This window comes from Colletotrichum lupini, chromosome 9 (genome assembly GCF_023278565.1).
Source record: "Colletotrichum lupini chromosome 9, complete sequence".
Classification (NCBI taxonomy): Eukaryota; Fungi; Ascomycota; class Sordariomycetes; order Glomerellales; family Glomerellaceae; genus Colletotrichum; species Colletotrichum lupini.
The window spans coordinates 2,743,068-2,762,935 of NC_064682.1; the positions used below are offsets into that span (position 1 = coordinate 2,743,068).

Genomic DNA, 19,868 nt, shown 5'->3' on the forward strand with positions numbered 1-19,868 from the left:
GCGACTGAGGTTGTCTGAAAGTACTCGATGCGTTGCAGACACATGGACAGATTGCCATTTTCACACTTAGCACTCGATTGTCAGATATTGACCATACTAGAAAAGCAAAGCTTCTCAAGGCACTTCAATGTTATTAGAGGGGAAAGAAGCAATCGGCTGCAGCTAGATGCAAAGTCTTCTTGAGATTGTTTTTGCATTCATTTACTTGTTCTTATTATCCATCCTAACGGGAAATAGTTTCAACATCCAGCAATTGCATGCGCGGCGCCTAGGGTAAATCTCACCCCAAGGCAATAGGGACGAAAATGATGGTAACAATGACCAAAGACCTAAGTTTATTGAGTAAGGTATAGGACTTCTATTTATCGGGAGTGAAGCGCTTACCATTTGATGAAGGCTCGAAGTCAATTGGAAGCTCGCATGGCCGATTGCTCAAGGGCAAGAGCTTCCAATGCAGAAGTACTCGCCGTTACCAATAGGCTTGCAGCTGCAGCCGCGAGCCTGGATATCAACGTCTCTTTTGGTCATCGCAGGCGTAGGGATGAAGTCCTTGGGGCAAAGTCTGCCGCTGCAGAACCACTCATCGCCGATCTTGTGGCATGAGCACTGTCTAGCGACGAGCTCGGCCTCGGGGGCGGGAGCTGCAGCTGCAAGGGCGGCGAAGAGGGTGGTGAAGGTGAGGATTGAGAACTTCATTTTGATTTGTTTTGGTGAGTTGGCTAATTGATGTAGAGAAGTAGTTGGATGTTTTTGAGGTCAGGAGTTGTTGAGAAGTTGCAATTTCCTGCACCGATGACAACAGAAAGGAGACTATTTATGTTTCAATGGAAACTCAGAATCTACGACTTTCTTGTATCTCAATTGGGTAATACAAAGTCTAGAAATCGTTTCGGCCTGTTTGCGTTTGCCCTTGGCGCCTTGAACCTTTGCGAGCTTCCCATTCTGGCCAATACTCGTATGCAATTAAATTCTCAGTTTCGCCCAGTTTTGCTGAGACTGGACCTATCTTACCGCTATCTTGTCTCAAGAGCTTGTGGTTGTTTCTGAGGCATTCTGCTGATTGGAAGAAGTGTTCTTTGAAGGATCACGCATGTGGTGGCCTTTTGCGCAGCTGTGCCTCTTTGAGAGGCACAGCCATACCCGATACAGCAGGTCGTTAAAGCAGATCCGTCGTTAGTATTGCTAGTGTTGCTTTTAAAGGCTGACGGAATATGAGAATTGCCTAGTTACTTTGACAGGAGTCTCTCACGTCGGGTGCTGATATCAGGGTTGTCAACCTGTCGTGGTGGGCTACTGGTCGCTGCACGATCAATTGTGACTTGGGTGTGAGGGCGGGAGCTGAATTATGCCAAGCAACGCTATCCAGAAGGCTTCAATTAGACCACTAGTAACTGGAGCTGTCAGACCGTGGTCCAGACCCTACCAAGGGCACAGTCTAGAATTGCATCAAGTCGGAATTCCGCGAAGTCGCCAAGCCCTATAACATGCGTGACTCGTGAGATGCCAAGCAGTAGGTTAATGCACTTCAGAGGCGCAGAATACCACATTCCCGTTTAGAACTATGCTCTTTGCGCGATGCGATCTTTACCGGATCATTTGAAAGTTTACCGATGAGTCGTACTAAAAATGACCACACATGATCGTGGTGTAGAATTGAACGCGTCCACTCCGTCTGCCTTCGCAGCCTGTGGGCTATTATGCCCCAAAAGCCGCCAAACTATCCTCGAATATCTCTCTCCGACTTGAAAGATGCTTCGGGATTTCCTTTTACTCCAAAACCTCCAACTCAAACTCCCGAACCAAGATGCTACCACCCAGACGAGTCTTTGCCCAGTTGAAGACGCTGAATCGATAACCCATGAAGAAGAACCACTCATTGTTCAGCTCATACACTGGTCCAAGTTGTTCAAAGTTATCACCGTCGGTGCTAAACCAGAACGTAGCATTCGGCCACGCGCTCGATCCGGCGACGGGCGGTGAAATGTCGGCCTTGATACGGAGCCACAGATCGCCGCCGGAGATAGTGGGTCCTTCCGCCTTGACATAACCGTTCGAGGTTGTCACCCAGTCCGTCAATGAGTCTCGCACGACCATGCTGATCTCATCAACGTACACAAGCTTAGAGACGCCATCAACCTTGTGGATCCCGATATAAGCGCTCAGTTGGCGCAGTGCTGCTACACCTGCTTGGTCTCCGTCCACCATTTCAGAAATATCAAGGCGAAACGTGGCCTGGCTTCTGGGTCCGATGATGCGCTGGGTGAGGGTGTTGGCGGCTCCGTACAGCCCCTCGCATACCGTTGCGGTGTGGAGTGTGACTCCATCGGGCCCCAAGCTCCAGGCGTCGTTGTCGGGGTTGTGATTCCACTCCCAGCGGGGATTCAACGCGTCACCCTCGAACTTGTCGACATAGGATCCAACTCCCTGGACTGTCTTCGAGGTTGTGACAGGCATCGCGTACTCGACACCCCAACCACCGTCTGCATCTGTGACCACCGAAGGCCAACCTTCGGCGTCAAACTCGACAGGGGCGAGAACGGGAGCACGGCCACCGGGGTACACGTCGATGAAGGCCATGTAATACCACTTACCGTCCTCAGTCGATACGAGACCACCCTGATGCGGCGCTCCCGCACCCTCGACGGGGGCCTTCATCTGCGCAATCACCTGCCGAATTTCATATGGACCCCAGGGACCCGACGTAGATTTCAGAACATGCTGCTCATCGCCGGGCTTCGTAACCCAGATGTAATAATTTCCATTGATGTGGTAGAATCTCGAGCCCTCAATGTACCTGTGGGCATCTTCAGTGTACACAAGCTAGTAAGAGTCAGTGTCTGCAGTGCAGAATAGGCCACGACGTTTTGCCAACATACCTCATTGCGGACCTCAGTGAAACCATCAGGAGATAGCTGCGCAAGGCGGATGTCGACGGCACCGTAGGCGATGTACATGGTGTCATTGGTATCAATCAATAAGCCGAGGTCGTAGTAACATTTTGGAATGGGGTCGTGATGAGTCCACGGCCCCTCTGGGCTAGACGCAGTGTAGATGTGCGTCTCATCCGTGCCTTGGATGCAACCATACCAGTAAAATACACCGCTGCTTTCGCGATATCCCAGGGAAGAAGCCCAGACGCCGTTGACGTAGCCCGCACTGTCACTGCCATTGAGTGAGAACTTTGAACCAGGAAGCTCAGGTACCGAGTGCGAGACGAACTCCCAGTTCACGAGGTCGTAGGATCTGAGAAGTGGTGCGCCGGGAGAATAGTGCATTGTCGAAGCACTGTAGTAGTACGTGTCTCCGACTCGGAAGACTTCATCGTCGGCGAGGTCGGCCCATATTACCGGGTTGGAAAAGGTGGCTTCCTGGCGGGGGACCAGTGCCTGGCCGACTTGGCTGAGGCCAAGAAGGGCGAAGGAGAAGACAGTAGACACACGGAGTGTCATAGTGACTGGTTGAAGGTGACGAGGAAGTTCTCTCCGGTGTATCCAGGCCAGGAACGAAAAGCATGAGGGTGGAGAACCTCGATGCTTATTATCTTCCATGAAGATTAAGTTCAGTGATTTATCTATCGGCATTCTCCAGCTCCCGATTAAAGGTTAGACATTGGATCTAGCCTCAACATATTTCGATTTGAATTTTAGCCAGAACTATTAGCCTCTCTGGACGCTCAACTGCTAACATCGTGCAGAGATCGTCCGAAGCGGCAGAGTCGGTTACCGGATCAGACGCCAAGATACGGAGTGAGGACGAGGTAAACAGGATGGCCACTACTTTCGCCGAATATGATCCGATACCATGCTGTCTCCAGATTTGCGACCCATTCCTCTGCTTTCCAATGATTCATGGAGGAACATGTGATTTTGTAACCTCAGGAAGATCCAACCGCAAATCAATTATTAGATCGGGAGGATGAAGTCGATGAACTATGCGGGGTGCATGTGCAACTGTGTAGCTTTCGGCAATGAAATAATACTAGCGAGCCACCGTTCCAGCGTGGTATTTGACAGTGTGGTAAAATGCATTTTGATTTAGCCGGGTGCATGAGATGGGCACACTGAGCCAAGCGGAGCGGGCCGCCTGTCGAGCACGTTGCGTTTCTGTTCCATCATTGGTTCGGGAATCGGCTAAAACATAGTTGTTTGTAAGCTTAAACAGCTCCTAGCTACTTAAACGATCTATTGCAATTGGTCGATCGTTCAATCATGAAAGCCTTGCTCCACGATCCTTGATCATTGTCACCAGACCTGCCCTGTCTTGCTCTGCGCGTTCCTGCGACGACTTTCAGTGGTATCAGGGGCTGCATGCTTTTAGGACTCGATGTAGAGACTGATTGCGGGGAAGAACTTCCCCACACAGAAGCAAATCGATCGTTCCTTGCATCATGATGCTATCTGACAGGCAGATCATTTAGCCGAAGTTTGTGTTACTGCGTTATGTATCTCATTAGTGGGAGTGAAGTTCGGCAAGGCAGAATGGTGAAGCCATTTGCTGAAATGCTGGGCAACATGTGACATGACCTTGTCTTTTCAAACCTACAGTAATTCTCATGGGGTATATAGTTTGACTCTAGACCACGCCCACTTTGTCTGGGGTGTCCATACGCCTCTTCATCGCCTCGAGTATCTTGTAACCTTTCAACTCTTTCCAAATGATCCCTCACTTGGGCCGTTTGGTCCTAGGACTTTCTCTCAGTTTTTGGGCAGCTCTAGTAGCAGCTGATAACTCAACATTCTACAACCCAATCCTACCCGGCTGGCACTCCGATCCATCATGTGTCCACGTTGATAGCACATTCTACTGCGTCACCTCAAGTTTCATCACTTTCCCTGGTCTACCAATATATGCCTCCAAAGACCTGCTCAACTGGAAGTTGATAAGTCATGTTTGGAATCGACAAAGTCAAATGCCCAACGTTACTCAACAAACCAAAGGCATGTCAGATGACTTCATTAGATGAGCCATAGAGCTTCTTAAATCTTCACTAACGTCAACTCAAAGGACAACAAGAAGGCTTCTACGCCGCAACTATTCGGCATCATGATGGCGAGTTCTGGGTGGTGTGCAAGTACCTCGGCCTGCCCGACGGAATGCTGGGGACAGTCTTCAAAACGAGCGATCCATTTGACGCAGCTAGCTGGAGCGACCCTTACACATTTCTGACACCCAACGGAGATTTAGATCTTTTCTGGGACGACGACGGAAAAATGTATATCCCGGGAGGCGGGCACGTCCTCCTCGACGTCGACCTCGAGACGGGGACGGTTGTCAATAACACATTTCTCTGGGCCGGCACCGGTGGCGTGTGGCCCGAAGGTCCTCACATTTACCGCAAAGATGGCTGGTACTACATCTCTGCCGCCGAGGGTGGGACTGAGACTGGGCATTACCAAGTCATGGCTCGATCTTCCAGTCTGACGGGCCCGTATGAGCCGTGCCCGTACAACCCGGTCTTGACCAACAAGGATACCGATGAATATTTTCAGGTAAGCAAGCTATGTTTCATGTACAGCAGCCGCTGTCCATCTCTAATTTTGGGATAATAGACAATCGGCCATGCAGATCTTTTCCAAGACTCTGAGGAAAACTGGTGGGGTATCGCGCTAGCTACTCGATCTGGCCCAGAATGGAGAATCTATCCCATGGGCCGCGAAACAGTCCTGTACCCAGTCACCTGGCGAGAAGGTGAGTGGCCGATACTGGAACCCGTCAGAGGCAAGATGTCGGGTTGGCAAATGCCACCAGCATCTAGAGACCTTCCCGGAGACGGTCCGTTCAACTCGGACCCCGACGCGTACGACTTTACGACACTGAGCAGTATTCCTCGGAATCTCATTCACTGGAGGGTTCCAGCTGAAGGCGCCTTTTCGACTGATAGCTCGAGGGGCCTCCGTATCGTGCCTAGTCGCGCGAACCTCACGGGCGATAATGCGGATCTGGATGGCCGTTCGGGGCTATCTTTCATCGGACGACCTCAGACGGATTCTCTATTTACCTTTGAAGCAGTCATTGATGCACCGTCTCCTGATGTTGACCAAGAAACTGGCGTTACTTTGTTCCTGACCCAATACAACCACGCTGATGTCGGGGTAGTAACCCTCCCCAAGGCCGACGGCTCCGGTGGAAGCGATCGCATGCTACGCTTCAGGGCAACGGGAGATGATGCCCCTGCGGAGAATATTGTCAAGATACCTGAAGCGTGGGGAGACGATTCGATTCGTTTCCAGATTGCCACGGTCAACAGCACTCACTACACGATGGCCGCATCCCAGGCTTCTCAGTCCGATCAGCAGGTCGTCATGAGTACGTTCTCAGCAAGACTGGTCAGTGGCCAGAGCGGTCCTTTTACCGGCTCTTTGGTCGGCGTCTACGCTACCTGCAATGGCGCTGGCTCAGGAGTTGAGTGCCCCTCCGGAGGTGACAGTTGGGTGAAGGAATGGCATTACGAAGGTAAAGGTCAATACTACACTGAAACCGACCTTGTCCCACAGTAAGGTGTGTCGGTAAACCTGAGGTTAAAGTTGGATACTTGAAGTATGAGATTTATTCATCTTCTGTTGTCCTCATCTCTTTGTTGGCCTGCTTCCAGACTTCTTTCATCGTGACCTCCCCCTCCGCGCCTCTCCATTTCCTCCCATCCAAGTGCCGAAGACACAACTGCCTTCCTTCATTGGGATAAAACAGCCAACAAGCCCACCGCGACCACATGCCCTGCTCCTTCATTTGAGTCCGCGCCCGATGTCCGATCGTATCCTCGATAAACGCCCCTCTAGGTATCGCCAGCCGCGTCGGAAAGACACGCGTCAAATAGTGCTCCGTCGCTGCGATGTGGGGCTTATCATGCCAAAAGAACATTGGCGTCAACGGCACCTCCACCCCCGGATATGACTCTGGCGTAAAACTCCTCTTCAGCTTGTTCGTCAACGTTCTAAGATGAGGGAACTCTTGCGCATGAGCAGTCTCGGCATACTTCAGCATCCGAACCGAAGCAAGACAAACATATTTCACCGGGCTCTCCTCATCTGCGTCCTGCGTCCTCATGACATCCAGTATTGGGCCCACGGGGATGTCGTATACGAGTGTCCAGTCGTGCTGATGGACCCAGACGTACGGTGTTGTCGTTATTCTCAAGGCCGTCCGCACCGCTAGGCCGAAACCAAGTCTCTCTGACGGCTCTACGAAAGATACGCGAAAGTCTTTCGTCTTGCTTACGGTGAATGTGGCTGAATTTGTCGTCACGGTCGCCGCTCGTCCGTTGTAGCCATATTCTGCCTCCCCTTGCTCTTGACTCAACTCGTCAAGTCTCTCATGTGGGTCGTATTCCCTCAGCACGAGCTTCTTTACGTTGTCTTTGTACTCTGCATACTCCTCCGCGCCCTTTTCCGTCACCTGGCCCTTCTTCAACCTTGGAACGTCTCCGATGCGCTCATACGTGTCCAGTACAACAATGATGCGGCACGATAGCAAGTCACTGCAGTGAAGGCGGATAGATTTGAAGACCGCATCCAAGAGTTCTGTCGAAGGCGCCGACGGGGTTGGCGACGTGGTTATTATCAGCGTCAGAAGCTCTGAGACTGATGCCGACGCTGGCGGTGCAGGGGTGGAGGGCATGACGATGCCCACCGAGCGGGTGTATGAGAAGAGGAGTGGAAATGTCCCGTCGAGATCCGATGGGAGACGTCGAGAGGTACGTATCTGGTCGGAGTTGAGACTTTTTTCGGCGAAGTGGGGCACCACGCCGGAGCGTCAAAAAATTGTTAGTCACGGCGGCCGGCAGAAGATTGTGTGGTTTGCCGCGCAACAAGGCAGCTTTCATGCGTTCAAAACATCGAGATACAAAAATAACTCCCGTGGCATGTGCTTAGGACGAGTTTTCGTTGCACTAATCGTGTTCTTGTAACTACCGTTTAACACTGTTTGGCGGCGCCTGAGCGTTGAAGGCCACTTCCGGCCCGGACTAGCAAGCCCTGACTCGGCGGGGGCGCCGGACCCGCAACCCGCGCAAAAATTTCAAACCCGGCATTCAAAATGCAGAATTTTCAAAAGATTATGACCAGCCTGGGGGTCGAACCCAGAATCTCCTGATAACATGTTTAATCTTAGTCAGACGCCTTGCCATTGGGCCAACCGGCCATCGTTGTTGGGATCCATTGCTGGATGTTGATGAGAGCGGCCAGATCAGGCTCTATGTAGCCTGCCTGTGAGAGAGAGTAGCACGGTTTGAGTCTTTTACATTACAACTACGCATCGACCGCCTTATATCTAGTTCACCTTCGAGCAACCTCCTGAAGGCCGACACAAAGTTTAATTAATAAATTAAACTAAAGACTCTTTTAATTCTATTACCACCGGGTATCTTAATTAGCCAATCCTAAGAAACTCTAATCCGCATAATTATTCTAGGAAAACTAAAGCTATCGGATTAGAAGTCTAATTCGACCGCGGTATATAGCCGACTGCGCAGGGGCTAATTAGGGGCCCTATTTACGATTATCGTAGCTAGCCTAACCTACGGTTAGAACCTCCTTTTTATACCTACGCAGATATTTATATAGTTTAATTAATCTCTTTATTAACTACGGTTCGAACTAACTACCCTATAATAGGGATACTAATACTAATTAGTAATTAAATTCTATTATTATAAATTAGTAAAGTATCTCGCTATATAAAAAAGATAACTTCTTAATACCGTACGAAATAGGAGATTCGTACTAATTAACCTTATAGAAGTAAATAAAAAAGGAGATAATTCTTAAATATTATACGGAATTAAGTAATTATAGCCCTTTATTACTTACGAGAGGTCGACGTTTACTACGTTAAACTACGTTAATTAACGGAACCGCTTAAGTAACTAGCCTTTTACTATCGCCCCGAGTAGCTTTTTTACTAAACGATTTTTTTATAGCCGGCCCGCGATTAGAAATTAACTAGTTAAATTAGTAAAAGTACGGTATAAAAGAGTACTGCGCGATTAAAAAAGGGGATCTCTAAATATAAATATTCTTACTTAGTAATAAAAGTAATTTTATAAGAGTTATTAAGCTAAGAGATTTACGGTATATAGGAAAGTCTATTACTACGAGGATCTTATAAGTACGACCTTAAGCCCGCGATCTAAATAACCTCTTTATAGCTCCCTTAACTACCCCCTGGGTATTACTTAGGAATATAATATAAGGGACGGTTTAATAAGGAAAGAGGGGATTTAGAGGTCCTAACGGTATCGAGCTAAGAGTATTACGGATCTTAGAAATTAACTAAGGAAGCTATTTAGAGATTATAAAGAGTACGAGGCTTAGGAGGCTAGAAGTATACGGAATAGCGGAAATTAGTAATTAATAAAAATCCCGAGACTAATTACTATATCTTCTTATAGTAATATAAACGTCTACCGCTACTATTATTAAAAAGAACTACTAAAACCTACCCTTTTTTATTAAATAAAAAGGAGGATCTTAATAAGTACGATAGCTAGCGATTTAGAAAAGTAGTAGTAATTACTAAAAATAGTAAAAACGAGAGTAGTAGTAAGATAGCGAGAGAAAATAGGAATTTCCTAGACCTTAATAAATTCGTTAAGTAGTAAAAGCACGGATTTATTACGACCCGCGCGCGGATTAGATATATCCTTATTAAGATTAAATACGCTAGCGATTACTAATACGAGTATAAGCTAAAGTACGACCCTTAGTAAGTTAGGGTAAAAAAAGAGAGGACGAAACCCGATCTTAGATAGAATCCTAATCCCTTATAAGTAGGTAAATATTAACCCGGACTATTAAAGGACGTAGATATATAAAATCGTAAATTAACTTAACGGCGAGCAAATTAACGCGGTATTAATCTATTTAACTAAGGTCTATAAGAAAAAGGGGCTATAGGGGTAACCCCTATTTTACGAGATCGTAAACGACCTTAGTTACTAGCTAAATAAATAGTTCGCGAACGTAAGCCTAAGAATTACGAAAGTAGTTAATAGATTCCTTTACGGGCAAGGGGTATTACTAGCGCAATTATAATCGCAAGAGCTATATAAAATACTAATAGCGATAATTATAAAAGAGGAATTCGTACTATAAAACTAAGTATAAGTTAATAGAGCGTATAATTACTTTAATAAATTTAAAAAAAGGGTAAACGACCTAGATTTCCTCCCTATAATTACTAACGGAAATCTATCGTTATAAAAGGATATACCGGGGCAAAATATAATACTAAAAGTACGATAATTGATAATTCTACTTATTTCGATCTATAACTCGTTACCGCTATTAATACGAAATTCGGTACCGATTGGCTAATAAAAAAGGAGGTAGACGACCCGAAGTTACTAATAATACGTAGCGACGCAGGGTTCGCATATAAATACTAAAAATCTAGTAATAAATACGAAGTAATTTATAAACCTTAAAAAGATCTTCCTAAAAGAGAAATTATACTCTAGGGGGAAGTATAAGGTCTTATAAAAAACCCTAATAATATTTTACGATTATTACGAAAAAGTCGAAATTAGGGAATACTAGTACTATTTAGTAATTAATATTGTATTCGTAAGCAAAGCCTCTAATTACTATTATAAAGCGGTATATAATCTTAATTAAAACGACTTTTTTAATATAATTAACGTAATCTAAAGCTGCTTTAAGACTTATAATAAGAACTTAGAGCTCCTATCTAAGCTACGAGCGATTTTTTTTATATTTATAGCTAGGATAATAGAGGGCAAATTACGAGTAGAGATCCTTAAAGAGCTTATTAATTAAATCGATAAGCTAGCGAAAACCTAGCTAAATAAGGGGATAAACGAGCGGAAAGTCGGATATCTTTATACCGTAATTTAGTATATACTAAAAATAAAGATTACCCTATACTAGGTACCTAAAGACTACGAGACGCTTTACTCGAGGCTAAGATCTAGCTTTAATATTAAGGCGAGAATACTACGCTAAGCCTATCTCTAAGTATACGACGGCCCTTATTAGTAATATTAGGTCGATCGAACGTATAATAAAAAAGGAAAAGAGGCTAGATATAGTAATTACTAATAAGGAGGCCTAGATTCGTCGAATAAATAGAGATTTAACTTATAAATAGGGTAATAAAAAAAGTAATACTATATTTATAAAAAGAATAGATATTAGTTAAGTAACTACTTTAAAAAAGAGCGTACTAAATTATACGAATAGTATAAAAAGTCGAGGGTAGTAGATAGTAAAACTAGCCCTCGTCGGTTTAACTAATTCTTTATTATATATAAGGGTAGATCCGGGGGCATAGAACCTAGTGACGGTAACTAAAGTAGCGGCCTAAAGTATATACCCCCTATAAGAGATTCGGAAAATAAAGAAGATCTTACCCCCTATACTAACGAATTAGATTATAACGAAATCGAAGATATTAACTACTCTTTTTTTACCCTATTAGCCTCTAGAGGATATACGAGGCTAAACGAATAGAGGGTAGTAAAAGCTCTTAATAAGTAGGTTTTTATTTATAAATAGTAAGGGAAGGTCCTTTAGATAATAAATACGGAGGTAGCTAAAAGGGCGAATTTAATAGGGCCGAAGCTTATTATTTTAATAATTAAAGAGAAGACGCTATCTTTTTTAATATTTAAAAAAAAGGAATATAGTACTAAGTATATCTAGGGGTAGCTAGAGGGGTCCTTTTTATACTACTTAGATCCCTCGAATACTAAGCTCGTATAGGTATTTTATACGAGCGAAAAATACGGCCTAAACAATTTCTATAGGATTATCCTAGATACTAGGGCATCGTAATAGTTAATTAGAAAAAAAGAGTAATTCTAAGTATTATAAAAGATCGTACTAGTAACGCTTAATACGTTAACGGCGGGTATTATAAGGATTAGTTTTAGCCTAAGTAAGGAAATCGTTACCCTAAATATAATAGAAATAGAGATATACTTCGGAACGATAACTTTTTATATTTTACTTATTAATACCCCATTTCTCCTATATCTAAAAGATATAGATCGACTAAGTATTATATTTAATAATACGAAGAATAGAATCTCTAGTAGTAAGCACTTCGAGGTAATCGAACGATAATAGGGGTATGCGTTTATAAAGCTTATTAATAATACGAAGTTAATTAATTACCTAACGGAAAGTGAGCTTAGAAGACTATACTAGAGATTCGGGTACCCGTCGGTTACGAGGCTATATAACCTCCTAAAGTAATTAAGTAATAATAATATCAAAATAGGGGCGCTAAAATAGTTAACGAAAGTATATTACTAATACTAAATAAATACGCAGAGCCTACGTAGATTTAAGTTTAAATTGCGTAATAAGCTTAACTTTAACTAGGAAATAGTCGTCAATATTTTCTACTTAAATAGTCGGCTAGTACTATATATAATCGACGTATTTATATCTTTCTAAGTAGGGCAATTCCTCTAAGATTTATAAATAAAAATAGTATGGGTAGCCCTACGAAAAAGCTATATTAATATATACTAAGGACCGCTAAACGGTATTAAAACCGACGCTAATACTAGCTTTAAGTTAGTAGAATTTAGGGATAATACGACGGCCTATAGTATATAGCTAAAAGTCGTACCTATTAAAGCGTACTATAGTATTAAAAAAGTAGAAAGGGTATACTAATAGTTAAAAAGGGCGTTTAGAATTATTAAAAAGGAAAATCCGGATTTTACCGACGACGAATGCCTCTAGATAGTACTTAAATACTATAACGATACTATAGGGCCTAACGGACTTATATTAACGCTATTAGTATTTAGAGCATATTTAAAAACGACCTTAGCCTCGCTACTATTACTAAGTATAAGCTAACGAGCCTAAGTAGTTAAAAAAGTAATACGGGCACTGCACGAGGTAAATATAAAAAAGTAAGTTAACGAGGTAATTACTATGCGCAATGGGCCCGATATAGGGAATAATCTAAATATACCGCTAAATTCGGATATATAAGTATAGCGCGAAATTACCTAATAATAGGCTAGGCTATATAAGTTAATTTTCGTTAACGAGCGCTCTTATATAGTTATAAAAAATCGCAACTAGCTACTCGAAGTATTAATTACGGTAGTTAGACCGTACTATATAGATCCTAACGAGGTGATTTCTAACTTATAAAAAGAAGAAGAGCTAGGGGAAACTATATAACCCGCGGTAGAAGTATAGGAAATTATCCTTAACGAAATCGTCGTAGTAGTATTAATAAACGACGAAGAAGAGGATATTATTAAAAGGGTACTAATACTACTAGCGAGACGTTATAAAAGACTACGACGGCAAGCCCTAACGCGGCAATTTATTACTAACGACGAAGTAATTAATATTTTTTATATAGTAAAAGAAAAAGCCGATTTTAAGCTAGCGGTTAAACTACGTAAGGAAGGCGTAATTATAATTACTAAAAAGCCGTATAAGGGATTAGATCTTATTAAAGTAAACACTCTTTATAATCGAGGGGTCTATCGATTTATCCTATACGACTTAGAAAAATATATAAACCTCTATATATTTAAATTACGAATAGTTCGTAAGATTAAAAAGAAAGGAATACCCTAGCCGTACGAGAAGTTTAGATACGTAATTTAGGGGTACGGTAACGTCGAAAAGGCAACGCTGCTTATATAATTACCTATTATATAGTACTATAACTAACGATTAATAATAATACTAATAGCATTATTATAGAAGAAGGGATACGAGATTTAGAGCCGTAATATTACCTAGGCCTATACCTAATCGGCTATAGGGCTTATAAAGAAAATCCTAGCCTATTTACCAAAAGAAATAGCTAGCAAGTACTTAGAAAGCACGATTATTAAAGTACTTAAGCTATTATATAGGCTCGCAGAATCGGGCACTTATTAGTAAGCTACTTACTACGATTTTTATATTAATTAATTATTAATAGTTACCTCTACGTACGACCCGTGCTTATTAGTCGCAGAGTAGGAAGGCGACTAATTTAGGATCGTTAGAATATAAACTAACGATATATTAAGCCTATTTAATATTAACTTTATAAAGAAGGAGGATAAGGAGCTTTAAAAAGCGGGCTTCGTAATAAAGCTAAAAGAGGTCTTTATAATAAATACCCCCCTAGTATTTAATAACGGGATTTTTATAATCGAAGGGGAAACCGTCGTTTTTTAATAAAAGGGGTAAGGCGAAAAGATTAACCTTATTGATCTAAATATAACTAATATTAAGAAGCGGTATAAAGCTAAGCTCGCGCAAGGGGTATATATTATAAATATCTATTAGCTTAAGGTAACTTTTAATTATACTAAGGTAGCGTAAGCTATAAATCTAACCGAACGAGACGTCGAGGTACTTAATAAGCGGCTTAAGTAATAATAAATAAATCTCGATCGAGGTCTCGTTTATTACTTAATCGACCTTACGACTAATAAGCTCTATATCTTTATTAATAGGTTATTTATAAATAATAACGACTTTACTTCGTAATTAGGGTATATTATTATCTTAGCTAATGAGAGTATAAGTAAGAGCGAATTTACTATATATAGTAATATAATTTATTACTTATTAACTAAAAATAAGTAGGTAATAAGAAGTATATTAGCGTTAGAGGTTTATAATATAGTTAACGGTATTAACCTCTCCCACGCGATTTTAATAACGCTAAGGAAGATTACCGATCGAATTAGCCTTCTACTTATTTTAATAGTTATTTATATAGATTCTTACTTACTATACGAATACCTTATTAAATTAGGAACGACGAAGGAAAAGAGGCTTATAATCGATATTATAGCCCTTAAGTAATTATATAAAAGGCGCGAGATACTCGAGATCCGTTAGATTAATAATAAAAATAACCTTATAGACGCTTTTATAAAAGTAGTACTAAATAAGGGATTAGAGTAATTCGTAAGTAGCGGAAAAGTTATTATATAAATAGAGGGATAGGTTATATAAAAAAAGTAAAAAAAAGGGGGAAAAAGAAACGACTTAGTAAACAGGCCTAAGGTTAAATTATACCTCTAACCGTAGTAATTAAATTAATAAAAAAAAAAGAAAGTTAGTATTAAATTAGAAGTTTAATTAACTACGGTATATAGCCGACTGCGCAGGGGCTAATTAGGGGCCCTATTTATGATTATCGTAGCTAGCCTAACCTACGGTTAGAACCTCCTTTTTATACCTACGCAGATATTTATATAGTTCAATTGATCTCTTCGTTAACTACGGTTCGAACTAACTACCCTGTAATAGGGATACCAACAGAAGCAGACCTCTATTCACGTCGTCAGACCCAATGACACCCTCCAAAGACCTCATACCCAACCCTGAACCTCAGACCTTCTTCTTCCAAGCACTCAAAAAGAAGAACCCCCCACAAATCTCCGACGTCTGCGCGCCAGTGCAGTGCATATCGCAATTCCACGCCGGCGCAGCTGTCGTCGGCGGCGTCCGCGAACAGTAACACTGGTCCCCAAACTCGGTGCCAAAGTACTCGTACCCAGAACACACCCCCGCGCAGAGCCGGTTCGTCTGGTCGTCAATCTGCGTGAACTTGTCCGGGAACACGCGGTTCGAGGTGTCCTCATAGCAGCCAATGTATTCCCAGTCCACTACCTGCACCCATGTCGTCGTCGTTGCGGGTGCTGCTGTTGTTGAGGTGCCGTTGGTGTCCGGGTCGGTTGTTCTGTGACGGGTGTTAGTATCAAAGCCCCAGCCAGTGTTGATCGAGGTGTTTTGAGGGGAATGCTTACTTTGTTGCTGCCACGTTCTTGAGATCTAAGATTTCTGAGCTCTGTCTTGCGAGCATGCTCCCAAATACCCCCGCGACGATTGCCAGCAGCGCAAGAAGGAATCCCAGTACACACCAGAGCATGAACATCGCCAAGCTCATGCCACAGATCCTCCTCTTCGATGCCGCTTGTTTTTGAGGATGGCTAGGCATGCCATTGCCGGGTACTTGGTTGTACTGGTGATAATACGGCGCGCCTACGATCTTGTCTGGCTCCGGCACCGGATGAAGACCATTCTCAACGTACGAATCGTCAATGACTTGTGACTGGCTGTAATGCGTGTTCGTATTCTGTGCCGTACTCGCATTAGATCCTGTTGGACCGACGTTATAACCTCCCGTCTGCTGCCCGTAGGAATGGTCCATCTCGTGTGCTTCCTCTCGCCAACTTCCACCGGACCGTCGGGTGTGGTTGATATCGAGCAACGCCTTTTGCTCGGGTGACTGCATTCAATCGTCTAATTATCAAAGTCCGATGGGGAGAAGAGTATCGCTATGAGGTGATGTCGATGAGGCTCATGAGGAACAGAAAGGGAAACAACTCCAGACCCATGAAATAGCTTTCTCAAGCAAAACAGATCCGCACAGCTTCTTAAGAAGCAGCTTAACAGTCACCAGAGCTAGTGCTAGGCAGCCGAATCACAGAGCTGGGGGCCAACCGTCGCTCACGTAGGATTCCATCCCTTGCCGGAACCGCACGCCACTGCCAAGATGCTACCAATTGCGGCATCTCGAGAATCGCGTAAATCTTAAGACTCCCGTGCCGTCAGCACCAAGAACTCTGCCGGCTTACAATACCCCCGGGCCTCGATGACAACTAGAGAGCTGAAAGCCACAACAACCACCACTGGAGCTCTCGCAGAGGTAAAGGGTTCCCGGCAGGACTGCGGAAAGACTCCGCGCATGTTGGTTGCGACTTTGCCTCGCTCAATGTTGATCCTCTCCCAAAATCAGCCTTACGATAGATGACAATACGCTTGGCATTGGAGGCTTGAAACGACGTACTAATCCCTTTTAATGTCTGCTCATTTCCCAGCTACGCCAACTTCTCAAGAGACTGTCAGCTCGCGGGTGATTTTGGTGTTTAAGCTCGTCTGCCTAGAGTGGATTAAGCATATTTACTAGCGTTCGCCACCTGGACCTCAATCGCTTTGACGTGCTCGAAGCTGCCGGGAAGGAAAATACCATCTTGGAGAGTTCTTTCATCCACATAAGGTAACTTTCTTTTTACACTATTGTTCAGGACCTTGCCGTATTTGATTGAGAGCTCTCCGTCTTGAGTTCTTTACTTGTAACCAACCTGGCATCCAATGTAGTGGCAGCAACAACGCCGTCTCGGCTCAGGTGGGAGAAGGGTACTCGACTTACTTTTGTCTACGTATGTGCACAGAGGGACTTCCACACCAGATCCTTCTAACGTAGAGCAATTGACGAGAGTAGCATCTATGCCTCTTAACGTCTACTACGATTTTATTCGTCTCTGAATTCTAAATTACCTTTCAAGGTTCTGTCTTCAGGGTGAAGCATCAGCCACCATGATCATCACCATCGCCGGCTCAAGCCATGCATCTACAGACAGGTTGAGAATAACAGGGCTCTCACGTCTGACATGCATGCCCCATCAGCACTAACCCCGCCACCAATTTACCACTCCCGAAGCCAACTTCTCCGCCTCGACCTTGTTTCTAAATTAACCCGTCATCATACCTATCAGTTCCTCTGATGTCATGTATCAAAAAGCTCCTAAATCACCGCCAAGAGCAATAAACCACATACCCTCGTACAAAACCATCATTCCAAGCGGCAGGGAGGGGGAGAGGCCCGGGCCGCACCAACAAAACAATGGCCTTCTTCCTCCGCCACCTAACAGACCCAACCTCCATCGCACAAGAACCATCCCTGAGCAAAGTCGTCCAACACGTCCGGGAAACAGCCGTATGTCTCGCCGTCCTCGGCCAAGTGGACCACGGCACCGGTCTGCTGACGATCCTTCACGCGCACGGCATCCCGCCGTTTGACCTCTGGGAATTCGGGCCCGAGGTGTTTTCGGAGGACTTTTCCCGGTGCCGGAGCCTCGGCAAGGGATGCGACGACAACGGCGATGGATCCGGCACGTACGAGGTCCCCGTGAACCCTCCGCGCGCAGACCCATTTACGCGCATCGTCTTTGCGTTTGCGTGGGAACATGTCGGGCGGTGGCCGCGGTGGGCTACGCCCGTCCCGAAGCCGTTTTCTTCTTCTTCTTCTTCTTCCTCGAACGATGGACAGCAGTATCATTCATCTTCAGGCAACGGCTGTGATACGGCGCTCGACGCCCTGGAGTGCTACGCTCGCACTCTAGTCTGCAACCGCTTCGCCCCGCCCTGGCGCGAGGACGAAGAAACCTACGAACTCGCCCGCGAGCTGGCGCTGGGGCAGGACAACAGGGCGAACCCGCACGGCCCGATCCCGATGCGCCTGGCCGGGTTCTGGGGTCTCTGGGAGCGCATGCTGGCGCCGTGGCAGATGAATCAGGTTGTCAAGGCCACGGGGCGGGTGTTGGCGCTTGATCTCTCTGTGAGGTTGTTTCGTGATGCGGTGGATGGTGGGGAGGCGACCGATGATGGTGGTGGTAGCAGGGTGGAAGAGAATGTGTATCGACCCGAGGAAGAGGTCCTCGTCGACGAGTTCCTTGCAGACGAGGCCGAAGAGGATGAAGAAAGGGTTAATGACAGCTGTGGAAGCAGCACTCATGCAAGCGAAGAAGAAGAAAGCGTCATCGAGCTATGGGGAAGAACGATAGCGACCCTCCATTCCGCACAGGACCAGATGTCTATGCTAGGCAGTATGCGCGAACTATGGCGTTACGGCTGGTTCACGGATCCCTCCAAGAACGCCCTCGTCAAGCACCTAGAGATCGACCTCAACCATATCCGCGAAGTCGCAGACGCCGGGTGCGAGATGCTCCGACAGCGACTGGAGCGCAGCCCGGTGCGACCGTATGAGGGGTACACCATTGCCGAGCTCGCGCGCGCAATCGACGAAAACACTAGATCATGTGCGCCGTATGCCCCCGACGAACTACGCGGGCGGGACGATATGCTCGTCGAGAGGACGGTTATGGGGCCGGTGGAGCTTGATAAGGACAAGATCTTTCGTCCTGAGACGTTGTTCCGCTACCCAGTCCCCTCTCACCAGGAAATCCAGGATCTGGAGAGGAGGCTGGAGCTGAGTGCCCCGTTGCCGGATCAGTACAAGGCATTTTTCCGCGTCACAGACGGGACGGGGCCGGTGTGGTGGAATACATCGCAGCACCTCCGCATCCTAGCCCCGCTATCCAAAGTCACCGTCCAAGACGACGAGCTTCCGGCCAGCATGCAGCTGGAGCTGCTGCCGTCCCGGGGACTCGCTGACGGTAGCTGTATCGCGTGGCCCCTCCTCCGGCGGGTAATCTGCATCAGCGAGAGCGGGCACGAAGGGGACCTCTGGCTCGTGGAGCCGAAATACGTATCCGAGGCCAAGGACGCCTTCTTCGAGGTCTACGACCACGCCTCGGCCCAGGATCGACGGTTGCTTCGCAGGGAGGTGGAAGAAGTCTACGGCAGCATTGACGGGTTTCGTGGGTTGGAGTGGGGTCTGTTGATGTGGACGTCGTGGTTTACGGAGATGGTTCCCTACCGGGACCTGAGCGCGTTAATGGATGAGTTGGCGAGAGGGAGTCGGCGGAAGGCGGAAGAGTGGACGCTGCAGTTTGATCCGAGCACGAGGAAGCTGGATGCGCGGTTGTATAAGACGGCGAGCGCGTTGGATCCGGGCAAGGAGGTGGAGAATGTGAAGGATGGAAAGGGGAATCTGGTGCTTCCTGCGCCAGGGACGATGTCGATGGGGCCGTTGGTGTATCCGGAGAATGCAATGACCACTCCCGTGGTCGATCTCTGAAGCTAGATATTCGTGATCAGGCATTGCAGGCTATTGATATCGAACTTGATGTTTCAAATGACACATCGCTTGGCTCGTCTGAAGCTGCATATGACAGTGTAGCACTTGGCTTCTTCGCAATCAAGATGTTCGACAGATATATATAGAAAGAGTCAACTGAA

The 19,868-nt window shown here is 45.4% G+C and overlaps 7 protein-coding genes and 1 non-coding gene across 8 annotated transcripts; 3 read left to right on the forward strand and 5 right to left on the reverse strand.

The window, feature by feature from the left end:
• Positions 1-432: 432 nt before the first annotated feature.
• Positions 433-696, reverse strand: CLUP02_16688 (uncharacterized protein; the record flags this gene model as incomplete). The annotated part of the gene is made up of 1 exon (XM_049295606.1): positions 433-696. The coding sequence occupies one exon, from the start codon at positions 694-696 to the stop codon at positions 433-435; it is 264 nt and encodes an 87-aa protein (XP_049152753.1).
• A 1,071-nt stretch (positions 697-1,767) lies between these two features.
• On the reverse strand, positions 1,768-3,449 carry CLUP02_16689 (glycosyl hydrolase family 43; the record flags this gene model as incomplete). The annotated part of the gene is made up of 2 exons (XM_049295607.1): positions 1,768-2,820; positions 2,877-3,449. 2 exons carry the CDS (start codon positions 3,447-3,449, stop codon positions 1,768-1,770), a joined length of 1,626 nt encoding a protein of 541 aa, XP_049152754.1.
• A 1,205-nt stretch (positions 3,450-4,654) lies between these two features.
• CLUP02_16690 (uncharacterized protein) lies at positions 4,655-6,497 on the forward strand (the record flags this gene model as incomplete). The annotated part of the gene is made up of 3 exons (XM_049295608.1): positions 4,655-4,883; positions 5,005-5,489; positions 5,550-6,497. The coding sequence occupies 3 exons, from the start codon at positions 4,655-4,657 to the stop codon at positions 6,495-6,497; spliced, it is 1,662 nt and encodes a 553-aa protein (XP_049152755.1).
• Positions 6,498-6,546: 49 nt separating this feature from the next.
• Positions 6,547-7,614, reverse strand: CLUP02_16691 (alcohol dehydrogenase; the record flags this gene model as incomplete). The annotated part of the gene is made up of 1 exon (XM_049295609.1): positions 6,547-7,614. The coding sequence occupies one exon, from the start codon at positions 7,612-7,614 to the stop codon at positions 6,547-6,549; it is 1,068 nt and encodes a 355-aa protein (XP_049152756.1).
• A 439-nt stretch (positions 7,615-8,053) lies between these two features.
• CLUP02_tRNA317 lies at positions 8,054-8,136 on the reverse strand. The gene has a single exon. It is a non-coding gene; the product is annotated as a tRNA-Leu (tRNA).
• A 3,707-nt stretch (positions 8,137-11,843) lies between these two features.
• CLUP02_16692 (uncharacterized protein) lies at positions 11,844-12,080 on the forward strand (the record flags this gene model as incomplete). The annotated part of the gene is made up of 1 exon (XM_049295610.1): positions 11,844-12,080. A coding segment is annotated over one exon (237 nt), but the record flags the coding sequence as incomplete, so codon positions are not given.
• A 3,252-nt stretch (positions 12,081-15,332) lies between these two features.
• CLUP02_16693 (uncharacterized protein) lies at positions 15,333-16,239 on the reverse strand (the record flags this gene model as incomplete). The annotated part of the gene is made up of 2 exons (XM_049295611.1): positions 15,333-15,684; positions 15,752-16,239. The coding sequence occupies 2 exons, from the start codon at positions 16,237-16,239 to the stop codon at positions 15,333-15,335; spliced, it is 840 nt and encodes a 279-aa protein (XP_049152758.1).
• Positions 16,240-17,631: 1,392 nt separating this feature from the next.
• CLUP02_16694 (uncharacterized protein) lies at positions 17,632-19,707 on the forward strand (the record flags this gene model as incomplete). Its single annotated transcript, XM_049295612.1, has 1 exon — positions 17,632-19,707. The coding sequence occupies one exon, from the start codon at positions 17,632-17,634 to the stop codon at positions 19,705-19,707; it is 2,076 nt and encodes a 691-aa protein (XP_049152759.1).
• Between the last annotated feature and the right edge of the window lie 161 nt (positions 19,708-19,868).